The 24,010-nt window shown below is 43.9% G+C and overlaps 2 protein-coding genes across 2 annotated transcripts in view; one reads left to right on the top strand and one right to left on the bottom strand.

The window, feature by feature from the left end:
- The window catches only part of ITK (IL2 inducible T cell kinase), a 48,062-nt gene extending 37,358 nt beyond the window's left edge, over nt 1–10,704 (bottom strand). The window contains exons 1-2 of the mRNA XM_077266426.1: nt 10,573–10,704; nt 9,523–10,232 (exon numbers count right to left, since the gene is read on the bottom strand). Coding sequence (XP_077122541.1) covers nt 9,523–9,669 — 147 coding nt within the window. The 5' untranslated portion in view covers nt 9,670–10,232; nt 10,573–10,704. The remainder of the gene's footprint in view (nt 1–9,522; nt 10,233–10,572) is intronic.
- A 7,272-nt stretch (nt 10,705–17,976) lies between these two features.
- MED7 (mediator complex subunit 7) lies at nt 17,977–20,800 on the top strand. Its single transcript, XM_077266424.1, has 2 exons — nt 17,977–18,132; nt 19,800–20,800. Exon 2 carries the CDS (start codon nt 19,812–19,814, stop codon nt 20,493–20,495), a length of 684 nt encoding a protein of 227 aa, XP_077122539.1. The 5' UTR covers nt 17,977–18,132; nt 19,800–19,811; the 3' UTR covers nt 20,496–20,800.
- The last annotated feature ends 3,210 nt before the right edge of the window (nt 20,801–24,010 follow it).

Raw genomic sequence — 24,010 nt, 5'->3', positions numbered from 1 at the left:
TATACCGTATACTTACCTACTGATAACGAGGTCCGGTAATACACTGTACACTTACCTGCTGATAACGAGGCCCGGTAATATACAGTATACTTACCTACTGATAACGAGGTCCGGTAATATATCGTATACTTACCTACTGATAACGAGGTCCGGTAATATACCGTATACTTACCTACTGATAACGAGGTCCGGTAATATACCGTATACTTACCTACTGATAACGAGGTCCGGTAATATATCGTATACTTACCTACTGATAACGAGGTCCGGTAATATACTGTATACTTACCTACTGATAACGAGGTCCTGTAATATACCGTATACATACCTACTGATAACGAGGTCCGGTAATATACTGTATACTTACCTACTGATAACGAGGCCCGGTAATATACCGTATACTTACCTACTGATAACGAGGCCCGGTAATATATCGTATACTTACCTACTGATAACGAGGCCCGGTAATATACCGTATACTTACCTACTGATAACGAGGCCCGGTAATATACCGTATACTTACCTACTGATAACGAGGCCCGGTAATATATCGTATACTTACCTACTGATAACGAGGCCCGGTAATATACCGTATACTTACCTACTGATAACGAGGCCCGGTAATATACCGTATACTTACCTACTGATAACGAGGTCCGGTAATACACTGTACACTTACCTACTGATAACGAGGCCCGGTAATATACAGTATACTTACCTACTGATAACGAGGTCCGGTAATATATCGTATACTTACCTACTGATAACGAGGTCCGGTAATATACCGTATACTTACCTACTGATAACGAGGTCCGGTAATATACCGTATACTTACCTACTGATAACGAGGTCCGGTAATATATCGTATACTTACCTACTGATAAAAAGGCCGGGAATATACCGTATACTTACCTACTGATAACGAGGTCCGGTAATATATCGTATACTTACCTACTGATAACGAGGTCCGGTAATATATCGTATACTTACCTACTGATAACGAGGTCCGGTAATATATCGTATACTTACCTACTGATAAAAAGGCCGGGAATATACCGTATACTTACCTACTGATAACGAGGTCCGGTTAGCTCTTCTGTTCAGTAATATTACACATAACTTCATTTATGGACATCTATCGATTTATTTGACTCTGTGGATTGGATGGGTTGTTACTGACATCTGGTGAGAATTTCATGTCAATAGAACCTTTAGTATGTGTTCAATACTTATGATTCCTTCAGATTTGAAACCATTGTTTAGTTTACTATGAGTCTCAAAGCAATTTTCATAGGGTGGGACAGACTCGTTATTTTCCCCCTTTCCCTCACTGCCAAAATGGTTATCCACTGTCATTCTAGGAAGTATTGTATAAAAACGGTGGTAAAAAGTCAACACCTACACTAATTACGCAAAAAAAAAGTGCAAATTTTAAATTTTTTTACATCGGATCCGCAAACTGGCCAGAGCTTAGCAGAACGGCAGTGGCCTAACCTGACAATTTCAGGAAAATGTATGCCACACAGGTAGTGGAAATTATAGCAGAAATTGTACCTCAGCCTAGATGTGCCAAATTCATTGATAGGTGCATGGTTTATAATTAAACTCTTCATCTTCCTGACCAGACCAAATTTTATCAAATTTTTACAATTCTGACCAGTGTCACTTTAGGAGGTAATAACTTTGGAACGTGATTCTAAGATTATTTTTTCGTGACCCATTGTACTTTATGTTAATGGTAAATTTAGGACAAAATTTTTGCGTTTATTTGTAAAAAAATTAGAAATTGGGTGAAAAGTTTGAAAAATTTCGCAATTTTCCAACTTTTAATTTTTATGCCCTTAAACCAGAGTGTTACATAACACAAAATAGTTAATAAATAACATTTCCCACGTGTCTAGTTTACATCAGCATCATTTTTGAAGCATTATTTTTTTTTTGTTTGGAGGTTAAAAGGGGTTTAAAGTTTATCAGCAATTTCTCATTTTTCCGTAAAAATTTACAGAACTATTTTTCTTAGGGACCACATCGCATTTGAAGTGACTTTGAGGGTCCTATGTGACAGAAAATACCCAAACGTGACACTATTCTAAAACCTGCACCCCTCAAGATGCTCAAAACCACATTCAATAAGTTTATTAACCCTTTAGGTGCTTCACAGGAATTAAAGCAATCTGGAAGGAAAAAATGAACATCTTACTTTTTTTTCCCACAAAAATGTTGCTTTAGCCCCAAATTCTGCATTTTCACAAGGGTAACATGTGAAAATGGATCATACAATTTGTTGTGTAATTTCTCCTGAGTATGCCGATACCAAATATATGGCGGAAAACCAGTTAGGGCGCACGGCAGGGCTCAGAAGGGAAGGAGCGCCATTTGACTTTGGAGGAAAACCACTGTTAGGGCGCACGGCAGGGCTCAGAAGGGAAGGAGAGCCATTTGACTTTGGGGGAAACCACTGTTAGGGCGCACGGCAGGGCTCAGAAGGGAAGGAGAGCCATTTGACTTTGGGGGAAAACCACTGTTAGGGCGCACGGCAGGGCTCAGAAGGGAAGGAGCGCCATTTGACTTTCAGAATGCAAAATTAGCTGGAATCGATGGCGGACGCCATGTCGCGTTTGCATAGCGCCTGATGTGCCTAAACAGTGGAAACCCCCCACAAATAACCATTTTGAAATCTACAACCCTCAAGGAATTTTTCTAGATGTGTTGTGAGCACCTTGAACCCCCAGGGGTATCACAGAATTTTATGATGTTGAGCAGAGAAAATAAAACAAATTTTTCTCACAAAAATATTGTTTTAGACCAAATTTTTTATTTTTATTTTTCACAAAAGTAACAGGAGAAAATGGATCGCAAAATTTGGTGTGCAATTTCTCCTGATTACACCGATACACTATATGGTGATTTTCTGGATTTGTTTTCTCAATTTTGACTCTCATAGTTGTGGTCTACCTATGACGTCAATTACAGACCTCTCTCATCTTTTTAAGCGGGAAAACTTGCACAATTGGTGGCTGACTAAATACATTTTTTCACCACTGTATAAAGTCACATCCAAAACCGATTTATTACTATGACTCAAAGATCTAAAGGGGCTCCTAGAATGTTATTCATCTGTCCCGGCTCCAGGGCCAGGCTTTGCTCCCTTCTCCTATTGCCGCCTTCCTTTGCGGTAGTCCACCCCGGTTTCTCAGGTAACCTCGGAATCTCCTCTGACATCATTACCCTAGGCTTTTTAAGGGTGATGATCCAGTGATTAACTGCATCCTTGTTGGAAGATAATAGATCATATCCATCTCTGTATTCCTATGATTAACTGCATCCCTGTTGGAAGGTACTAGTTTCCATTACAGTTACTGTTCTTATGTGTATTTGCACATCTGGCTCAGCTTCGTCGAGTACTTTCTGCTCTGCTTGTTTGTCTGTCATAATCCATACTCTGCTGTCCTGGCTCCTAATAGATAAAGTCCTAGAATTTTACTCATTTGTCCCATCTCCAGCGCCAGGCTTTGCTCCCTTCTCCCTCTTACTCCTCCCTTTGCAGTAGTCCACATCCATTTCTCAGGTAACCTGGCAAGCTCCTCTGACATCATCAGTCAAGGCCTTTTAAAGCTGTTGATGTAGTTGTTACTTGCTTGAGTATTAAGTAGAATAGTACACAGTTACTTTAAGATTGTCTGGCCATTGCTTCTATTTCATTTGACTTAGCTACAGCCAAGTGTCCATCACTTCTTCTACTCCTGACTTCTATGCTCCAACCAGTGGAATTTCCAAACTCAGTCCAGTTTGTTAGGTGTTGTCTACATCTACCACTCAGCTAGCAAATTTCCTACTTTTCGCAGCTATTCTTGATGTTGTCCACACCTGGCCTCTGCAATCAAGGTAATGTATCTCTTTACACATGGCTAATTTGTTTATACTTCACTGCTAGTCTGCGGTTAACCATTTCCTTGATACAAGACCCAGTTTATGGGCATTGCGGCCATTAACCATTGCCCTGCTGGAAGAAACCAGACTGCATTTACTCCTTTTTCAATCATGTGATTAACTGCATCCTTGCTGGAAGATACTAGATTGCATATACATCTCTGTATTCCTGTGATTAACTGTATCCCTGTTGGAAGATACTAGTTTCTTATACCTTTACAGTTCCTATGTGTATCTGCACATTTCACTGAGTTTTGTGCTTTCTGCTCCCCTTGTTTGTCTGCCATAATCTGCTGTCCTGGTAGTCCCTGATCCACGTATCCATCAAAACCCGCTCCACTGCACCATCGCCTTCATTCCGTGCTGCTCAAACAGAGCCAGTATATAGAATCTACTTCACCAGGTGAGCCCATTACAAAGAAACATAGAATCTTAATAGAAAGTGTTCCAACACATTTTAAAAAATGTGAGTTTCACCATGTGGTATAGTTATGGTATATCGCTGGTGTATCGCTGGTATATCGCTTGGTGTCTGACTCGCAATACCCCCACTGATCCTAAGAATGAAGGGTTTAATTTTCTTTGGACATTTATGCTCCTGGTCATTCGGCCTTAGGATCGATGAGGTCCTAGAAGTCAACCCCACAGTTCAGAAAGTGATGGCATGTCCTAGTAATAAAAGTGATATAAATACCCCTTTTAAAAAAACAAAGAAAACTAGGGGAGAGAATACTGTTTTAATAATTGAAACAATCTTAAAAACAAAGAATTATGTATAAACTATGCAAAATAAAGTATTTGTAATTCTACAACCACAGTTGAATAGTGATGTGTACAACCAATGCTAGACTTGATGAACGATGACTTTTATAGATGTGGCAGGTTAAGCATTTTCCATCAACAGCAAAAATGACATCAGAACTCGACTTCCTCATGCTGAAATCCCCAAATGTTAGACAAGACAGACTATGTTATAATTTGAGAGTGGAATCAGAAACCTGCGGGTCCTGTAAAGGTTTTTCACAATAATAATAGACAATTATCTTTCACAACTGGTGCAGGACCCAACAACAGGGGACACACCTAAACCTAATTTGAACCAATAATCCAGGCAGAATATCAAATGTACAGGTTGAGGGTTAATTGGGTAATAGTGATTAGTGAGGAGCGAGCATGCTCGGTTGCTAACATGCTAACAGAGTGTCTTCGGTGTGCTCGAATAATATGTTCTAGTCCCCGCGGTTGCATGGTTCGGCAACCGCAGCACATGTAGGGATTACCTGTTTGTTAGGCAATCTCTACATGTGTTGCTGCGAGACATGCAACCGCGAGGACTAGAACATAGTATTCGAGCATGCCGAAGATACTTTATTAGCACACGAGCATGCTCAGATAACATATTAACCGAGCATGCTCACTCATCACTAATAGTGATCAAAACATAATCAGTTTTCACTTTTCTTTAAAAGGGCTGTCCAGGCTTGGGGCTCAAGTCTGCAGTCACCCTATGTGACTGCAGACTTGTGAATCCTCAAAGCGTGTACATTCAGGATTCTCCAATGCTGGCGACTGGCAGTCATGTGACATTTGCGTACGTCCGCCCACATTCCAACTAGACGTATCCTGTCTCGCTCAATACACTCGTATGGAGAAAGGCCGCTCATGTCTAGTTGGCACGTAACTGCATCTATGCAAATTGCATACTTGCGGTCACTTTCCCGCTAGCTCCCGGCACTGGAGAATCCTGACAGTGTGCACACTGCACGCTATGAGCATTCATGGAGTGACTGCAGACTTAGACCCCTCAAGTCTGGACAACCCCTAATAAGAAAAAAAACAAACAGTAAACTTCAGGAAGGCTGATTTCAATTGGATGAGAAATGATCTTATTGCCATAAATTGGGATAAATGCCCTCAAAAAACTACACAAAGCCAATGGGAGACGTTTATAGGCATCCTGAATAGATCCTCCTTACTATATGTACCCTATATGAATAAACAGGTTAGAAATTTAGAAGTTGGAAATCTTGAAAGTTAGAAAAACACTACGATTAACTAATATATAAATAAATATAAAATACAAATTCTCTATTATATATCAAGTAGAAAGCCGGCTCAAAAACACTAAAGTCCACAAATAACCAGGATCGGATGGCATATAGTGGAGGAACTAAGTACCATGATAGACAGACCATTATTTCTAATATTTAAGGATTCCACAATAATAGAGTCTCTTCCACAGGACTGGCTCATAGCAAACTTTGCGCCAATATTCAAAAGAGAACAAAAACGAATTTTAATCTCTAATGTGGGCAAAATCTTTGAGAGTTTCCTAATAAATATGAATAATTGGTTAAAAACTGGCTCAGTGGTAGGAAACAGAGAGTGGTTATTAACAGAACACATCTATAATTGGGTCATAGTTAATAGTGGATTACCACAGGGGTCAGTATTGGGCCCTCTTATTTTCAATATGTTTATTAATGATTTGGTTGAGGGTATACAGAGTAGAATTTAAATATTTTTCAGATGATACTAAACTCTGCAAGGTAATCAACACAGAGGAGAATAATTTAGTGTTACAAGTTGCCAGTGTGGTCACATTTGGAATATTGTGTACAATATTTGGCTACAACCGGTTGCAGAGACTGGGTGCAGACAAGAGTGACCAAGATTATTAAAGTCAAAATAAACTTGGCACTCAAAGCTTTGAAAATATGTTTTTGTATTCATTTATTTTGCATCCAGACAATGTATAGTTTAAACTTTTTCGGCCCACCATTCGGCCTTCATCAGAATTTACTGGTTCAGTATTGTAGATATTCCTCAAAATATAGTGACTCAGAGGAAATTTTATAGTGCCTGGATTATAAGGGTCCAATGCATAAAGGAGTGATACGTCCACGTAGTGCGACCGTTTGTCGCCAAGGTTATAAGCAGTGTGTCAAGTTGGAGTAATGGCGCTTCTGTTATCCGCGTGCTGTGTCCCTCGGGTATGCGCAGGGAGACTATGGATTCTTTACTGTGAGAGCAGCGAGACTATGGATTCTTTACTGTACGAGCAGTGAGACTATGGATTCATTACTGTGAGAGCAGCGAGACTATGGATTTTTTACTGTACGAGCAGTGAAACTATGGATTCTTTACTGTGAGAGCAGCGAGACTATGGATTCTTTACTGTACGAGCAGTGAAACTATGGATTCTTTACTGTGAGAGCAGCGAGACTATGGATTCTTTACTGTGCGAGCAGCGAGACTATGGATTCTTTACTGTGAGAGCAGCGAGACTATGGATTCTTTACTGTGTGAGCAGTGAGACTATGGATTCTTTACTGTATGAGCAGTGAGACTATGGATTATTTACTGTACGAGCAGTGAGACTATGGATTCTTTACTGTGCGAGTAGTGAGACTATGGATTCTTTACTGTAAGAGCAGTGAGACTATGGATTCTTTACTGTACGAGCAGTGAGACTATGGATTCTTTACTGTGCGAGCAGTGAGACTATGGATTCTTTACTGTGAGAGCAGCGCAACTATGGATTCTTTACTGTACGAGCAGTGAGACTATGGATTCTTTACTGTGAGAAGTTAGACTATGGATTCTTTACTGTAAGAGTAGTGAGACTATGGATTCTTTACTGTACGAGCAGTGAGACTATGGATTCTTTACTGAGAGAAGTGAGACTATGGATTCTTTACTGTACGAGCAGTGAGACTATGGATTCTTTACTGTGCGAGCAGTGAGACTATGGATTCTTTACTGTGAGAGCAGCGAGACTATGGATTCTTTACTGTAAGAGCAGTGAGACTATGGATGCTTTACTGTAAGAGCAGTGAGACTATGGATTCTTTACTGTACGAGCAGTGAGACTATGGATTCTTTACAGCAGTGAAACATAGAACTTTTTGCCACATGATACTGTAATTATTTATTCACTAAAGAAGTTTAATGAGAGGCCTGGATGTTCTTGAAAAATATAATATTGCAGGTTATGGGTACTAGATTTTGGAAAATGGGATGTTGATCCAGGAAACTAGTCAGATTGCCATATGTGTAGTCGGGAAGGAATTTTCCCCCCCTAATATGGGGCAATTAGCATCTGCCTCAAGGGGTTTTTGCCTTCCTCTGGATCAACATGTTACATAGGTTATAGGTTGAACTTTTATCTACTTTTAACCTTAAAAGTATGAACAGACACGAGTCTTTTGATCAGAACACAACATCGTTGTAGGTCTCTTGAAGCAAATAGCATCGGCCGAGCACTCAATTGACAGACCGCTATCTCCACCCATTTTATGGGCAGAGTGGAGTTAAGCTAGTAATGCACAGGGTAGCTACTTTTCAGCAGACATCTATCTCGCTCACGCGACCTAGAGTTCATGAATTTTCAAGAGAGCAGAGAAAGTCACTGACAGACACATTTGGCAGTGGCTTGTCTCCCCTGAAAACTAAAGGATAATCCAAATTGACTATTGACATTCCAACTAATTCTTCTCTCATTTGTCAAGGTAGGGTCAGGAGGCCCCCATACACATCAGATGGCTTGCTACTTCCACGGGAAGGTTCGGCCAAAGTTCATATCTGTATAGGGGCCTTAAACCGCTATAAGACACCTTAGACGGTGGATTACCAAATGGATCGGGAGTTAAAATTGAACATGCCCGATCCTTCTCTTGTCCGACATCATCTGTTAAGGGAGAGAGCCGCAACCCCCTATACATATTAGATGTTTAGCTCATTTGGCCGACTTTATTTTGATATGCATAGGGGCGCTAAAACTCCACACACAATAGATACCGTAACTGTTTTTCCCAAGTTCCTCATTCCCAGGAATGCTCGGCTTGGTTAGGTGGGTGGATCCTGTGTTCTCTACGACAAAGGTATTTGGCAGTGGCTTATCCCCTGGAATATGACTGGATGTCCGAAATCAGAAATGCTGGATCATTCGCTCCCCCCCAACATCATCTGTCAAGGAAGAGTCGAAAGGCCCCAATACACATTAGACTGTCGGCAATCCCGTCGTTATTTCCATTTTTGGCCAACGTTAATCAAATGTAATTGGGGGTCTTAAAATTCAGATGACTGCTAGCTAGTAGCTCAAGCTCCAAAGCTCCCCATGGCTATCGATTAATGAAATATGTTAATTCTGTGGCAGAAGAGAGATAAGTGGTGAATGCCAAAACACCGAGGGCACTACTTATTTGACAAAAACAATTTAATTAGATGGGCTTTCATTTGACTACAGAAAATATGGTGGATGGTCAGTCCAAATAGTTATGAAACTTTCAGTAATTTCCAACAAAATTCTCATGCTTCTTGTGTTTCCTCGTGGGACTCGTAGATTAGTACTTGTTTTCTCAACAGTAGTAATCTAATTAATGACTAGGGCAGAATATCAAATTAAACATAAAAGAAAAAAAAATGATAACCAAAAAAACAGAATGAAGGACCAGATATTTAGGAAAATGTTTAGTTTTTCCCATTAAAAATTATTTAAGTCATAAAAAAGTGGACAGTTCAACTCAACAAAATACTTCAAAGTTATTAAGCCTGGTAGCCAGCTACTCTTAGTCCAATCTATCAACTTACCCCGTGCCGATGCTCGTAGTAGTTGAGTGAGGTGGGAGTCAGGATGAAGACCCTTGACTTGAAGTTGGCTGGAGATGTTCTCCTTTTCTGCTGAGACCTCTTTATAAGTTGCTGTTGTAATATGACTGAACTATTCATCTGGAACATCAACCGCTGTTCCCAGAGTCACAGGGAGACCCTGAGATGTTAATATGTGCACATAATCCTTTAATTTCACTTACGATGATGAACAGATAAATCCAAGTACAGACACATGGATAGCACGACAACAGTTGGACACCACGAGCTCTGGGAGAGGAAAAATGATATAGAACGAGGGTATGAAACAGACATGGTGAGTGGAGGTGGAGCTCATGAAGTCCTATCTGGAGATCTCAGAGTGCAGCAAAGGTGTTAAACTTGAATTATGTGACCTCAAACTATAACCACATCCTCCTTTCGACTGAATTCTTGCTTCTTTCAGTCGCATGTTATGTATGTACTCTTCATCATGAACTGAATACTTGTACAGAAAATTGACTAAACTAGAGAAGAAAATATGTCAGGTGTACATGGTCTGTAGGATCCTTGAGTCTGAAATGTTGGCGACAACTAGAAGAGACATCAGGCTGCGAACAACACGGTGGGGGAACACAGGATCGGAGAACACAGACTTTAAACCACCATCACGACCGTGCCGCTGGTCACCGTCTAACTATTAACTAAAGGTCCTGAAGACTGAAGATGAGCATAATCATTTCAGTATGTTTGCCAAATTCACGGTGTTCTTTCCCCATAGGAATATAAGCACTGTACTTGCCTCAGTCCCATAGATTATGCTTGTGGATGTACTCCATTCAAATGGGTTACAAAGAACCACCATTTCCTGACTGAGTTGTTCCTACCAGTTGGGTCATCTGGACATGTTTGATTTTGGAACAACCCTTTAAGATGCCTGAACTAAATGCCTAGTATTGGCATATTGAACTGATAGAGGTGGTCCTCTGCCCGGGGCGTCGATTAGCGATTAGACCATAACATGGCAACTAGGACCATGACTTCCCTACCTACCTGGTAGAATTCAGATATTTATGTCTCCATCCTCAAAGACAACTGGTTGGTTTCTGGAACACTCAGACTCATGTACAATGGGGATTTCCATCCTAAAATGTTTAGCCACTAACCTTCCATCATCATTCTCGCAAGGTGCCTACATAAAAAAAAAACAACAATTCTCCAGAAAGATTGCAGACCAGCTTAGTGTTCAACAACCAGAAAGATTTAATACTAACTGGACCCCATAGAGCAGAGATATTGGATCCTGCTAAACAGAATATGCTGGAAAATATATAGTTACTACAATTTATCAGATATCAAAATTGTATAGATTTTGTCTGTGGTTGTACATACTATTCTGCAGTATCGAGACAGCGGTGGAGGAAGCGGCTGATCGACTGCACTTTTCTCCGGTTCAGGAGATTGACATAACTATGAGGTGGAGGTAATATATATGGTCTCCTTTAATTACGGTCTGGACAAGGAATATATGGCACATCTAAATAGATTTATTTTTCCATCATACCCTTAGGGTATGTGCACACAGAGGTTGTTTTAGGAGTGTTTTGGCGCAAGTGCACTCAAAAACACCTGAACATTTCTCAAAAACTCCTCCAATTTATTTCTACTGTAAAACTATTTGCTGGTCCTATGTTTTTATCTTTTGAGTATTTTTCATCTTGCTTCAGGTTAATAATATCGCCCTTCTATAAATCTTTCCAGGGGCCTCACAATATGTCACTTATATCAGACCTCTTGGAAAGTCTCCTATGTTGGGCATCGGGTTTCCTCCATAGTCCGAATGCACACTTATGGGAATGTGTTTGCGAAAAATAACTTGAGGTTTAATTAAATCAGGTTTTTGTGTTACATGAGCTTTTTATTCATATTTTCATTTTTATGAATCATCGTACTGTTTAAGGAAGAGTTTTCAGCAGACTCATTATAATTGGACAGGATTACAATGGCTGATAACACCTCTGTATATAGCTGATAACACAGGATCCTCCAACCAAGCACCGATTCCTATTTACTACCACCCAACCCCATGATCAAAGGGGATCAAGGCTACTATAACATCCAGAGGTCTGCTAAAGACCCCTGTCGCTGTCATCTTAGTCCTCCTGTGAAGCTCAGCCATAGGCGTAACTAAATAGATTCCTATGGGCCCCAGTGTAAAATAGTACAGTATATAGTGTAAATGTACAGTTAATACAGTGATCACCGGTGACAGTATACACTGGAGCTCTGTAGATATTATATAATGCAAATATAGATGTAATAAAATGATCACCAGTGATATTACACAAAGGAGCTCTGTATATATTATATAGTGTAAGGGAACAGGTAATACAGTAAGCACCAGTGACATTATCCTCAGTAGCTCTGTATAGAGTATATAATGTACGTGTATAGGTAGTACAGGGATCACTGGCGATATTATGCACTGGAGCTCTGTAGATAATATTCAATGTACAGTGTAAGTGTACACATTATTACAGTGATCACCAGTGACATTACACACAGGAGCACTGTAGACAGTATATAGTGTTATTGTACAGGTAATACAATGACTTACCAGTGACATTATTGTAACACCCCAGGAAGCAGGTTGTTACAATGGTATTGCCTTCCTTACGGGGAGGGTAAGGCCATGCCTAGAAGCGAGGAAGGATCCCTTTAACAGGTAACATGTACACACAACACTGTTCTGACTCCAGGCCAGAAGGGGGAGCTCTGATCCAGTTTGTGGGTGGCTTCCCTATATATTCTGGCTGGAGGAGGAGTTAGGAGTTGAATTCAGTTCAATCAGTGAGTAGAGGAGAGAGTCAAGAGAAGAGCTGGAGCCGTGCAGACACGAGGTTCTGCAGCTCCTGACAGAGCAGTGTGTGAGAGACTGTGAGGGGAAAAGAGGCAAAGGAGAGGAAAGATACTGGGAGTGGAGCTGCGAGAGGGCTCACTCCAGAACCAGCGCAAGAGACCAGGGGCCGGAATCCCGAGGTTGTGGGGGTAACTGTATGCCCCACAGCAGAAACCAGTGGGCAGGAGATTTCAAGTCGCCTGTCTACCATTACACCTGAAGGCACAGCAGCACATACAGCCCGGAGTCGCCACAAATAGGCTGTAAAAAGGCTTGAGTTGCCTGTCATGCGGGTATTGTCCTATATATAGGACAGAGAGAGAGAGGACCTTATGTGAAGCCTCAGGCAGCATGGGATGCACACTACAGAGCAGTAAGGAAGGCTTCCAATCCCACCTGGCTAGGCGGATTCCGAATTGCTTCCAGGCTGGCCAGACCTCACCATCACCTGTGATCTGTACCCTGGACTGTGGCTGCGTACTACCAGTAAAAGGTAAAGAGACTGCAACCTTGTGTCCTCTAATTCTTTCTGGCATCACAGCATCTATCATCTTTGCCACTACACCGGGAGCCCTAGGGACTAAGCTTCACCTGTAGGAAGCCATATCATCCCTGCTGCAACAACATCATCCCCAGTGGACCCCTTTAAGCAGTGTCAGTCATCCCTGACCGAATACCACAGGTGGCGTCACGAACATTCTTTATTCAAAACAACCCCTTTAAAGACCTTCCCTTAACCTTGGACGCCCAGGGCCACGGACAGGGTCACTGTAACCGTGACTAGCCCTTTAACGACCACCGGACTCGGCCCGAGTACCCCACGATCCATTATACACAGGAGCTCAGAAGATGGTATATAGCGTACAGATAGTACAATGATCACCAGTGACGTTATACACAGGAGCTCTCTAGATAGTATATAATTGATGATGTCTTCAATTGAATTAATTTATCTTCACTCTTCTTTATCTGTGTACAAGTAATACAGTGACTTGCCAGTGACATTATACACAGGAGCTCTACAGATAGCATATAGTATACAGATAATACAGTGATCACCAGTGACATTATATACAGGAGCTCTGTATATAGTGTATAGTGTACTGTTAAAACAGTGGTCACCAGTGACATTATACACACAAGCTCTGTATATAGTGCCAGTGTACAGGTAATACGATCACCAGTGACATTATACACAGGAGCTCTGTATATACTGTATATAGTGGACTGTTAATACAGTGATCACCAGTGGCATTATACACAGGAGCTCTGTAAATAGAGTCAGTGTACAGGTAATACAGTGATCACCAGTGGCATTATACACAGGAGATCTGTAAATAGAGTCAGTGTACAGGTAATACAGTGATCACCAGTGACATTATACCCAGGTGCTCTGTATATAGTGTCAGTGTACAGATAATATAGTGATCACCATTGACATTATACACAGAAGCTATGTATATAGTGTCAGTGTACAGATAATACAGTGACTCACTGATGTCTTTAATTGAAGTCATTCATCTTCGCTTTTCTTCTTCAACTAGCACAGACTGCTATTTATTTTACTCATTTATATATTTATAGCACCATTAATTCCACAATGGTTTACAGACATTATCAGCACTGACCTTAGTTTGGCTCACAATCTAAATTCCCTTTCAGTATGTCCAGCCACAACTTGTCTTTGCAGAATGGAAGGCACACACATCTATGGCGGCTTGATCCTAGTGCATCCTCCCCAAAGGGGGAGAAAGGAGTAAAGTGACATGTTCCCAAACTGGAGCTGTACACAGTAATATTTCCCTTTTGTTCGGTCTACTGTAACAGTATAACAAAAAGATATATTACATTAGTGATGTCCCCTTTTCTGACCATCTCACAGTAGAAATGTCTTCAGTTTTATTAGTCCTAATTATAAAATAATGTGATGAGGAAATAGTTAAACTAATTCATATTTACTATTATTTATAGTAGGAATATATTGGGTAGCAATTGCGTATCTCGTTGTGTTAGAATAGCACCCCTGGGTACCATCAACATGTAAGCATGCAAATACTAAATCTATTAAAGTTCAAATATGCAGCACGTCTCCCCAACGTGTTTCACCGAGAAATGGCATCATCAGGGGCTGGGACACTAGCGTGAATGGCGCTCGACCAGACATGCCCTTAGGCTAGGACTCATTCACGTGTCAGTATTAGGTCAGTATTTTTGCAGCAGAGTTCGTATGCCAAAGCCAGGAGTGAGATATAAAGAGAAAAACTATAACTGAAAGATTGACCCCTGTTCTGTGTGTTGGAGACACTCTTGGTTTTGGCATAGAAATACTGATGCCAAAATACTGACTTGTGAATAAGGCCCACCACGTCATAATGAGAATAAGCTTGGATAAACAGCAGCCAAAAATGCGACATATCCCCTTCGACTTCCACCAATAGTAATTGTGCTCGTCATCCTATGCTGTGATGATGTCGCGCTCCATGATAGGGTGAAGCATTCTGATGACATTGGTGATATGTCATCATTTCATTGTATCCTATGATTGGTCGAGTGGTCGCTTGCCAATCACATTAATGGCGTGTCAATATTAACCCCTTCATGACCTTGGGATTTTCCGTTTTTCCGTGTTTGTTTTTCGCTCCCCTCCTTCCCAGAGCCATAACTTTTTTATTTTTCCGTTTTGGGAAACAAGTTGTACTTTTGAACGACATCATTGGTTTTAGCATGTCGTGTACTAGAAAACGGGAAAATAATTCCAAGTGCGGTGAAATTGCAAAAAAAGTGCAGTCCCACACTTTTTTTTTCCTTGGCTTTTTTGCTAGGTTCACTAAATGCTAAAACTGACCCGCCATTATGATTCTCCAGGTCATTACAAGTTCATAGACACCTAACACGTCTAGGTTATTTTTTATCTAAGTGGTGAAAAAAAATTCCAAACTTTGCTAAAAAAAAAAAAAAAAAAAAAAAAAAAATTGCGCCATTTTCCGATACCTGTAGCGTTTCCATTTTTTATCATCTGGGGTCGGTTGAGGGCTTATTTTTTGCTGGTGTTTTTAATGATACCATTTAGCGATCAGGTTAATGCTTTTTTTTATTGATAGATCGGGCGATTCTGAACGCAGCGATACCAAATATGTGTAGGTTTTGGTTTTTTTTATTTATTTTGAATGGGGAGAAAGGGGGGTGATTTAAACTTTTATATTTTATTTTTTTTTTCACATTTTTTTTTTTACTTTTGCCATGCTTCAATAGCCTCCATAGGAGGCTAGAAGCTGGCACCACTCGATCGGCTCTGCTACATAGCAGCAATCATCAGATCGCTGCTATGCAGCAGAAATGCAGGTGTGCTGTGAGCGCCGTCCACAGGGTGGCGCTCACATCTACCGGGGATCAGTAACCATAGAAGTCTCAAGGACCTCTATGGTTACAATGCAGAAGCATCGCTGACCCCCGATCATGTGACAGGGGTCAGCGATGTGCTCATTTCCGGCTGCCCGGCTGGAAGCGCTGGTTAAATTACGCTGTCAGCGTTTGACAGCGGCATTTAACTAGTTAATAGCGGTGGGTGAATCGCGATTTCACCCGCCGCTATTGCGGACACATGTCAGCTGTTCAAAACAGCTGACATGTCCGGGCTTTGATGCGGGCTCACCGCCGGAGCCCGCATCAAAGAGGGGTATCTGACCTCGGACGTACTATCCCGTCCGAGGTCAGGAAGCGTTAATTGTGCTCAATGTTAGCCATGTCATAAGGATGTGACACGCCATGATGGGCTCTAATACGTCCGGAGGCTTGTCTCAAGTAAACAACTGGATCTCGCCATATCAAAATTGGTCGGTCATTCCACATTTGTCCTGACTTCATAGGTGGCTCATAGTGAAACAGCAAAAAAAATGCAATTCCACAATTGTTTTTTTTTTTTTTTTTTTTACCATGATCACTAAATGCTAAAACTGACCTGCAATTATGATTCTCCAGCTCATTACGAGTTCGTAGACACTAAACATGTCTAGGTTATTTATATTTAAGTGGTGAAAAAAATTCCAAAGTTTCTAAAAAAAAAAAAAAAAAAAAAAAAGCGCCATTTTCCGAGACCTGTACATCTCCATTTTTCGTGATTTCGGGTCGGGTGAGGGCTTATTTTTGGCGAACCAAGCTGATGTTTTCATTGATACCATTTAGGTGCAGGTACAATCTTTTGATCACCCGTTATTCCATTTTATGCAATGTTGTGGCAGCCAAAAAAAATCGTAATTCTGGCGGGTTTTTTTCTCGTTGCGCCATTTACCGATCAGATTAATTATTTTTATATATTGATAGATCGGGAAATTCTGAAAGCGGCGATACCAAATATCTGTATTTTTTATTGTTTTATTTTGAATGGGGCGAATATGGGGTGATTTTACATTTAATTTTTTAAATATTTGAAAAAACTTTTTTTATTTTTTTTTCATGTAAGACTAGAAGCTGCGATCATCCGATCGCCAGTCCTACACACAGCAGGGCTTCAGCCTTTTGCCTTTCTACCCAGTTAATTCTTCTCTTTTCCATTAGGTCTACGACATCATGTGACTAAAAACTGACTAGCTGAATCCTTCTAAGTTCTAGGTAGAAACAGGAGGTCAATTTTCCCTGTCATCACTGCAAAAGTCCCTGGAAGGGGTAAGAAGCAAAGCAGCTGGGTCAGGAGTTGAAGAGGGGAATGATTTTTGCAGAGACTTCCTGTTTTTACATAGAGGAGAGAAAAGAGAAGAATTACCGGGTAGAAAGGCAAAATGAGCAATTGTAAGTACACTGTGCTGTACAATATGATGACTGCGATATATTAAGAGGATAAAAAACTTTGATGGTATATCTTCACAATAATAAGGCAAACATCATATGTCGCAGTATTGGGACCGTGTGTTGGCTATAAGATAGGGAACCTGTCACCAGTGTGTTCACATCTGAACTAAGACTAGCACCTTAATCATCTGTGCTGCATTCCATAAAGGGTATATAACCCCCGACTCCCCCTGTATACCCCCAAAAACCTTTTAAGACTCCCCCGCACTATGTAAATACCTGGGGCGTATACGGGGGATTCATTATTATTTGCCTGCGGGAGGACGCATGATGTCAGCTGCCCCTATGGCTTGTATAGGTCTTGTGGGGCAGGGGGTCTCCGCACAGAGGAGCAGCAAAGACCCCTCTGCAGTGACAATCATCACACCCCTAAAATTACTTGAGGGTCCCACAAAAGGATCCTGTAGAAGCGACATAAAGGCGTCACATAAGAAATTGAAGGCAGAGCATAAAATGTGTTCATTTTTTGCTTTTTTTTCCAACAGCCATATATTAGGGCGCTTATTACATGGCTTCTTACATAAGGCATCAGCAGTCCAGTGCTATGCCTCGTCTGTGCACGCATAGAACTACACATGTACGTATATATACGCATGTATCAGCTCTGCTCTGTGTGCAGCAGCTTTTCCCGCCTCCTCACACTCACAGTCTGGCGCCCTCTAGCGTTACTCCACCTCCAATCCAATACCTGCTCTGACATGCGCAGTAAGCGCACGCTCGCTGTCTGCAGCTCAGCCAATCAGCACGCGTCTTTTCAAGAAGCGGAAGTCACTGCTGAGGCGGCGGCAGCCGTCTGACGTCACATCCGGAAGCTGTGTCTCCGGACTGTGCAGGAGGAGAGACGTCTGTCCCGGCGCGTAGAGCGGCAGGTACTGACTGTGAGGGGCTTCCCTGTGTTCTCAGGGCTGTCCTGGCCCAGGGGACGCTGCTGGTGCTCTGCAGTGACGCCATGGTTAGCCCTCCTGCACTAGGACAGCCATGTTCTCCAGCTTTGACCTCTGTATTCCTGTGCGGTCACCATTACAGCCATGGAGACTTTCTACATCACTTTATGTGACTGATAGTCTTATAATTACCACTAACATCGCTTTTAGTCCTTAAGGTCACGTTTTTTAGTGCATCGGGACCTATGGGCACCCCAGAATAGTCGCAGTGTGTGCCACCGACCATGGAAATCCTGGGGGGAGTGCAGAAAAGGTCCATAATGGTTCTCCTTTCCCTTTTTTGGTTCCCGTGGACTCCAGGGTAGGTGACACGCTTCCCCTCCCCCATCTATCCCGTTAAATATGGTGGTCACTGCACCCCCATGGCATCTAAGGGGTCAGATTGTGAGCAAGCCCAAAGTTACTGGGCAAGGAGCTGACTCAGTGGGTACGTATGCTCCTGATTTCTGCACATATACGTATACAGATGTCCGGAAAAGTGGATACGGCCATTGTCATGTACTCCCCATCTCTTCCGCTAATGTCGGAGCACCAATATCTCCCACAGAGCTATATCCAAAGCATAAGAGTCAGATATCTGGGGGTCTGACCGCTGGGACCTCCGCCACTCACAAGAATGGAAGTCTGAAATGCCCAGCTACGATGGAGCCGTGGCCAGGAGGAGAAAATGAGCTTGTGTCCTCCCTGCAGCCATCAGCGCGGTACATGGAGACACTACAGTCACTGTACTCTGAGCAGAGGCTGTAATCACTCCCCAACACTATGATTGACAGCTCGCTGTGCGGCATGTGTGTGTGCAGAGCAGGCTGTCAATCAAAGTGTTGGAGAGTGATTACAGCCTCCGCTCACAGTATAGTGAGTGATTGCAGCAGCCCCTGCATACGTCCGAGGTGCAGGAAGGATATAAGCTCGTTTTCTCTGTTAAAGGTGATGTCCGACTTAGGCTACAAGTCTGCAGTCACTCTATGTGACTGCAGACTTGTGAATCCTCACGGTGCGCGTCCAGTGAGGAGCCATAATTCCGGCCACATTCCGACTAGCTGTGTCCGGCCTCGCTCAATACCCGTGCACTGATCTAGTTGGCACCCGTACTTGCCATCACATGCCCACCCAGAGAATCATCGCAGTGTGTGTGCAGTCCCATCTTGTGACTCCAGACTTGTACATGGAACCCCCTTTAATGTTATTCAGTATTTCTGGACCTGGCAGATGCTTTTTAAAACCTCTGGTCCCCAATGTGTTACATTCAACACTACATTTTTATTTTATGTTTTTTTCTGCTCCCCTATCATCACTTTTCCAAATGAAACCTTCTTTGAGGAAATGGTTAATAGAGAGACGACACCTAATTTGTTATCTTCATGTGCGACCAATGCAAAGAGCATCTTGTAAGTGTGTTGTCGTGTAATGCTTCATTTCACCACTGGGGGTGCTCCAGTGGAATTAAACACGTCCTACTGGGCTCCTCCTCCTATTACCGCTGGGGTCCTGACCCCAGGGTGTCACTGATGATTGGAGAACCCAGCTATTAAAAGGGATTGTGTGCGAAATATATCTCTAATTTACTGATGGTGCTTTATCTTCTTCTCTAGGTCTCCTTCACGATGGGTGAGCCCCAGCAAGTGAGCGCTCTGCCTCTCCCTCCTCTTCAGTACATCAAAGAATACACAGATGACAATGTCCGGAAAGGACTGGTCCCCAAGCCGCCCCCTCCGGTTAAGGACAGCTACATGATGTTTGGGAACCAGTTCCAGTGCGACGACCTGATCATCCGACCCCTGGAGAGTCAGGGTATCGAGCGACTCCATCCTCAGCAGTTCGACCACAAAAAGGAGCTAAGAAAGCTCAACATGTCCATCCTGATCAACTTCCTAGACCTGCTGGACGTCCTGATCCGAAGTCCCGGAAGCATAAAGCGCGAGGAGAAGCTGGAAGACCTGAAGCTGCTGTTTGTTCACATGCACCACCTTATTAACGAGTACCGGCCCCACCAGGCGCGGGAGACCCTCCGGGTGATGATGGAGGTGCAGAAAAGGCAACGTCTGGAGACGGCGGAGAGGTTTCAGAAGCATCTGGAGAGGGTGATGGAGATGATCCAGAACTGTTTGGCCTCGTTACCGGATGACCTGCCTGTGCCTGATAACGGGGTCACCATTAAGACTGAACCAGTGGAGATGCAGGAACCCAGTATAGACCAGCAGGACGTTCCTCCCGAGGCACCTGCTCCTCTTAAAGAGACAGTAGATAAAGATGCAGCCATGTGTGTTATCATTGATGAGATGACATAATGTCGTGTGATTTAGATGATTTTGTTTTTTTTTTGTACCTTGTGACCCAATCTTGGGTCCTGTGACATCCAGTCACCCTGGACATATTGTTGGGTGCTCTTGTTGGCAGCAGTAGGAACCTGTTCTGGACTAATTGAATCTTCTCAGGAATGAATTTTCATGTAATACTTAGACTGACGCTCCCATATCATGTTGCAGCGGGTTTATTTGGGTATTTATGCACCCAGTGGGTGGTCTTCATGGAGATATTTTAATATTTTTTTTTTTCATGTGAATAAGTAAACTTTGCCGTTTATTAATCAGGACTTGATGTATTTTTTATATATATATATATATATATATATATATATATATATATAACTTTTTAAAGCTTTTATTTTTGATGCGTAATTTGTCATTTGATTCTAAAACCACCTTATTAAAGGGGTCTTCCTGTCTCACCAAATGATGGGATATTCAATCATTTTATGATCAGTGTGTGTGACCCAAGGAACTCACAGTAATCCAAAGAATCTTCAGCAGGTTTCTTGCTATGTACTCTGACAGCAGCATGAGGTAGGGATAGAGAGCCTGATACCAGCGTTGTATCACCTAGCTTGCTGGGTTCAGCGGTTGTCATACAGTTCCTGTTTTTTTTCTGCTGCAGATCTCTGAATGCTGAGCTGTGTGTGACCTCTCCCACACCACTGATTGGATGCATTGTGTACACTGCATAGGCAGAAAGCTGTTAGCCAATGGTGGGGATTGGTTGGACCAGCAGGCAGGAGAATCCTATTCATGTTGCGATAATCTCCTGCTGATAAAACAGATTTTATTGAAACATCAAAACGAAGCCTGATAAGCGACACATTTGCCGGAATCCGGGTCTTTGTCGCTATGTTGTACTGCTTTCAGATTCCATAGTAAAAACCTTCTTGACAGATTCCCATTAAAGGGTTATTGTCAGTGCAAAGTGCTTTAGCAATTTACTGCTTATTAAATTTTTCAGCCATTTTTTATATATTAATGTCTTTGTTTTGCTTACATTGCTTAGGAAACCGACCACTGCTGCTCTCTAGACTGTAAGCACCGCGCTGAGATAAAGAGGTAACAGAGTGCACCAGCGATTCTTGTCAGCTTCAAAACAGTGCGTACAAGCTCAATAGAAAAAAACTTGTAAGTGCTGCACATCTGCTTTCTAACAGCGGTGGTCAGTCTCAAGTGTTAAAGGGCCCAGTGCTAACCACCAAGTATTTATCGATCCCTTTATACCCGTCCTAACAAGCCCTTTATATTGTCTTATTGCGCACTGTATATGCAAAAGATCAGTCATATAACTCCAGGGGCGATATTCCAATCAGTGGGTGACTAAGTTGTGTGGGGCTTTGTTTCCCCAAATAAATCCTCCCGCTAATCAGGTTTTCATGCCCTCGGGACACTAGTAATGAGTCGCTACCAGCTCTTGGCAAATCTCTTACAGTGGTGCAGGTTTATCCACCCTGACGTGGTCGGTGTATGCCCAGGAAGGCCGCAGTGACTCAGGACACAGCCAGACGTGAGATTTGCAGAGCCAGTTGTAACGGCTGGTTGTGCCCTGTGTCATGGCTGCCTCCCTGGGCATACACCGACGAAACCTGGGTGGATAAACCCAAATTGTCAGAGATCTGTAAAGTGATGGGGGTGATGCCGCTCTTGCAAATCATGTTTCTACCTCTGATAGGGACGTGCTATCGTGATAAGTGATATGGCTAGTGGGACAGCCATGTCCCCAGTAGTGTTGAAAGAACATGCTCACCACTTGAGCATGGATTCCGAGCACCCGCGATCCTCTATGCGTACCTCCTGAGCACCCGCGATCCTCTGTGCGTACCTCCTGAGCACCCGCGATCCTCTGTGCGTACCTCCTGAGCACCCGTGATCCTCTGTGCGTACCTCCTGAGCACCCGTGATCCTCTGTGCGTACCTCCTGAGCACCGGCGATCTTCTGTGCGTACCTCCCGAGTACCGGCGATCTTCTGTGCGTACCTCCTGAGCACCTGCGACACTCTGTGCGTACCTCCCGTGCACCCGCGATCCTCTGTGCGTACCTCCCGTGCACCCGCGATCCTCTGTGCGTACCTCCCGAGCACCCGCGATCCTCTGTGCGTACCTCCTGAGCACCCGCGATCCTCTGTGCGTACCTCCTGAGCACCCGCGATCCTCTGTGCGTACCTCCTGAGCACCCGCGATCCTCTGTGCGTACCTCCTGAGCACCCGCGATCCTCTGTGCGTACCTCCTGAGCACCCGCGATCCTCTGTGCGTACCTCCTGAGCACCCGCGATCCTCTGTGCGTACCTCCTGAGCACCCGCGATCCTCTGTGCGTACCTCCTGAGCACCCGCGATCCTCTGTGCGTACCTCCTGAGCACCCGCGATCCTCTGTGCGTACCTCCTGAGCACCCGCGATCCTCTGTGCGTACCTCCTGAGCACCCGCGATCCTCTGTGCGTACCTCCTGAGCACCCGCGATCCTCTGTGCGTACCTCCTGAGCACCCGCGATCCTCTGTGCGTACCTCCTGAGCACCCGCGATCCTCTGTGCGTACCTCCTGAGCACCCGCGATCCTCTGTGCGTACCTCCTGAGCACCCGCGATCCTCTGTGCGTACCTCCTGAGCACCCGCGATCCTCTGTGCGTACCTCCTGAGCACCCGCGATCCTCTGTGCGTACCTCCTGAGCACCCGCGATCCTCTGTGCGTACCTCCTGAGCACCCGCGATCCTCTGTGCGTACCTCCTGAGCACCCGCGATCCTCTGTGCGTACCTCCTGAGCACCCGCGATCCTCTGTGCGTACCTCCTGAGCACCCGCGATCCTCTGTGCGTACCTCCTGAGCACCCGCGATCCTCTGTGCGTACCTCCTGAGCACCCGCGATCCTCTGTGCGTACCTCCTGAGCACCCGCGATCCTCTGTGCGTACCTCCTGAGCACCCGCGATCCTCTGTGCGTACCTCCTGAGCACCCGCGATCCTCTGTGCGTACCTCCTGAGCACCCGCGATCCTCTGTGCGTACCTCCTGAGCACCCGCGATCCTCTGTGCGTACCTCCTGAGCACCCGCGATCCTCTGTGCGTACCTCCTGAGCACCCGCGATCCTCTGTGCGTACCTCCTGAGCACCCGCGATCCTCTGTGCGTACCTCCTGAGCACCCGCGATCCTCTGTGCGTACCTCCTGAGCACCCGCGATCCTCTGTGCGTACCTCCTGAGCACCCGCGATCCTCTGTGCGTACCTCCTGAGCACCCGCGATCCTCTGTGCGTACCTCCTGAGCACCCGCGATCCTCTGTGCGTACCTCCTGAGCACCCGCGATCCTCTGTGCGTACCTCCTGAGCACCCGCGATCCTCTGTGCGTACCTCCTGAGCACCCGCGATCCTCTGTGCGTACCTCCTGAGCACCCGCGATCCTCTGTGCGTACCTCCTGAGCACCCGCGATCCTCTGTGCGTACCTCCTGAGCACCCGCGATCCTCTGTGCGTACCTCCTGAGCACCCGCGATCCTCT

Source organism: Ranitomeya variabilis, chromosome 5, assembly GCF_051348905.1.
Source record: "Ranitomeya variabilis isolate aRanVar5 chromosome 5, aRanVar5.hap1, whole genome shotgun sequence".
NCBI classification, from domain to species: Eukaryota; Metazoa; Chordata; class Amphibia; order Anura; family Dendrobatidae; genus Ranitomeya; species Ranitomeya variabilis.
Note: the sequence above shows the minus strand (reverse complement) of the source record. Positions and strands in the feature narration are given on the sequence as shown.

Bases quoted from the DNA above. Each gene is read 5' to 3' on its own strand.
- MED7 (XM_077266424.1), top strand. From the start codon at position 19,812: ATGGGTGAGCCCCAGCAAGTGAGCGCTCTGCCTCTCCCTCCTCTTCAG.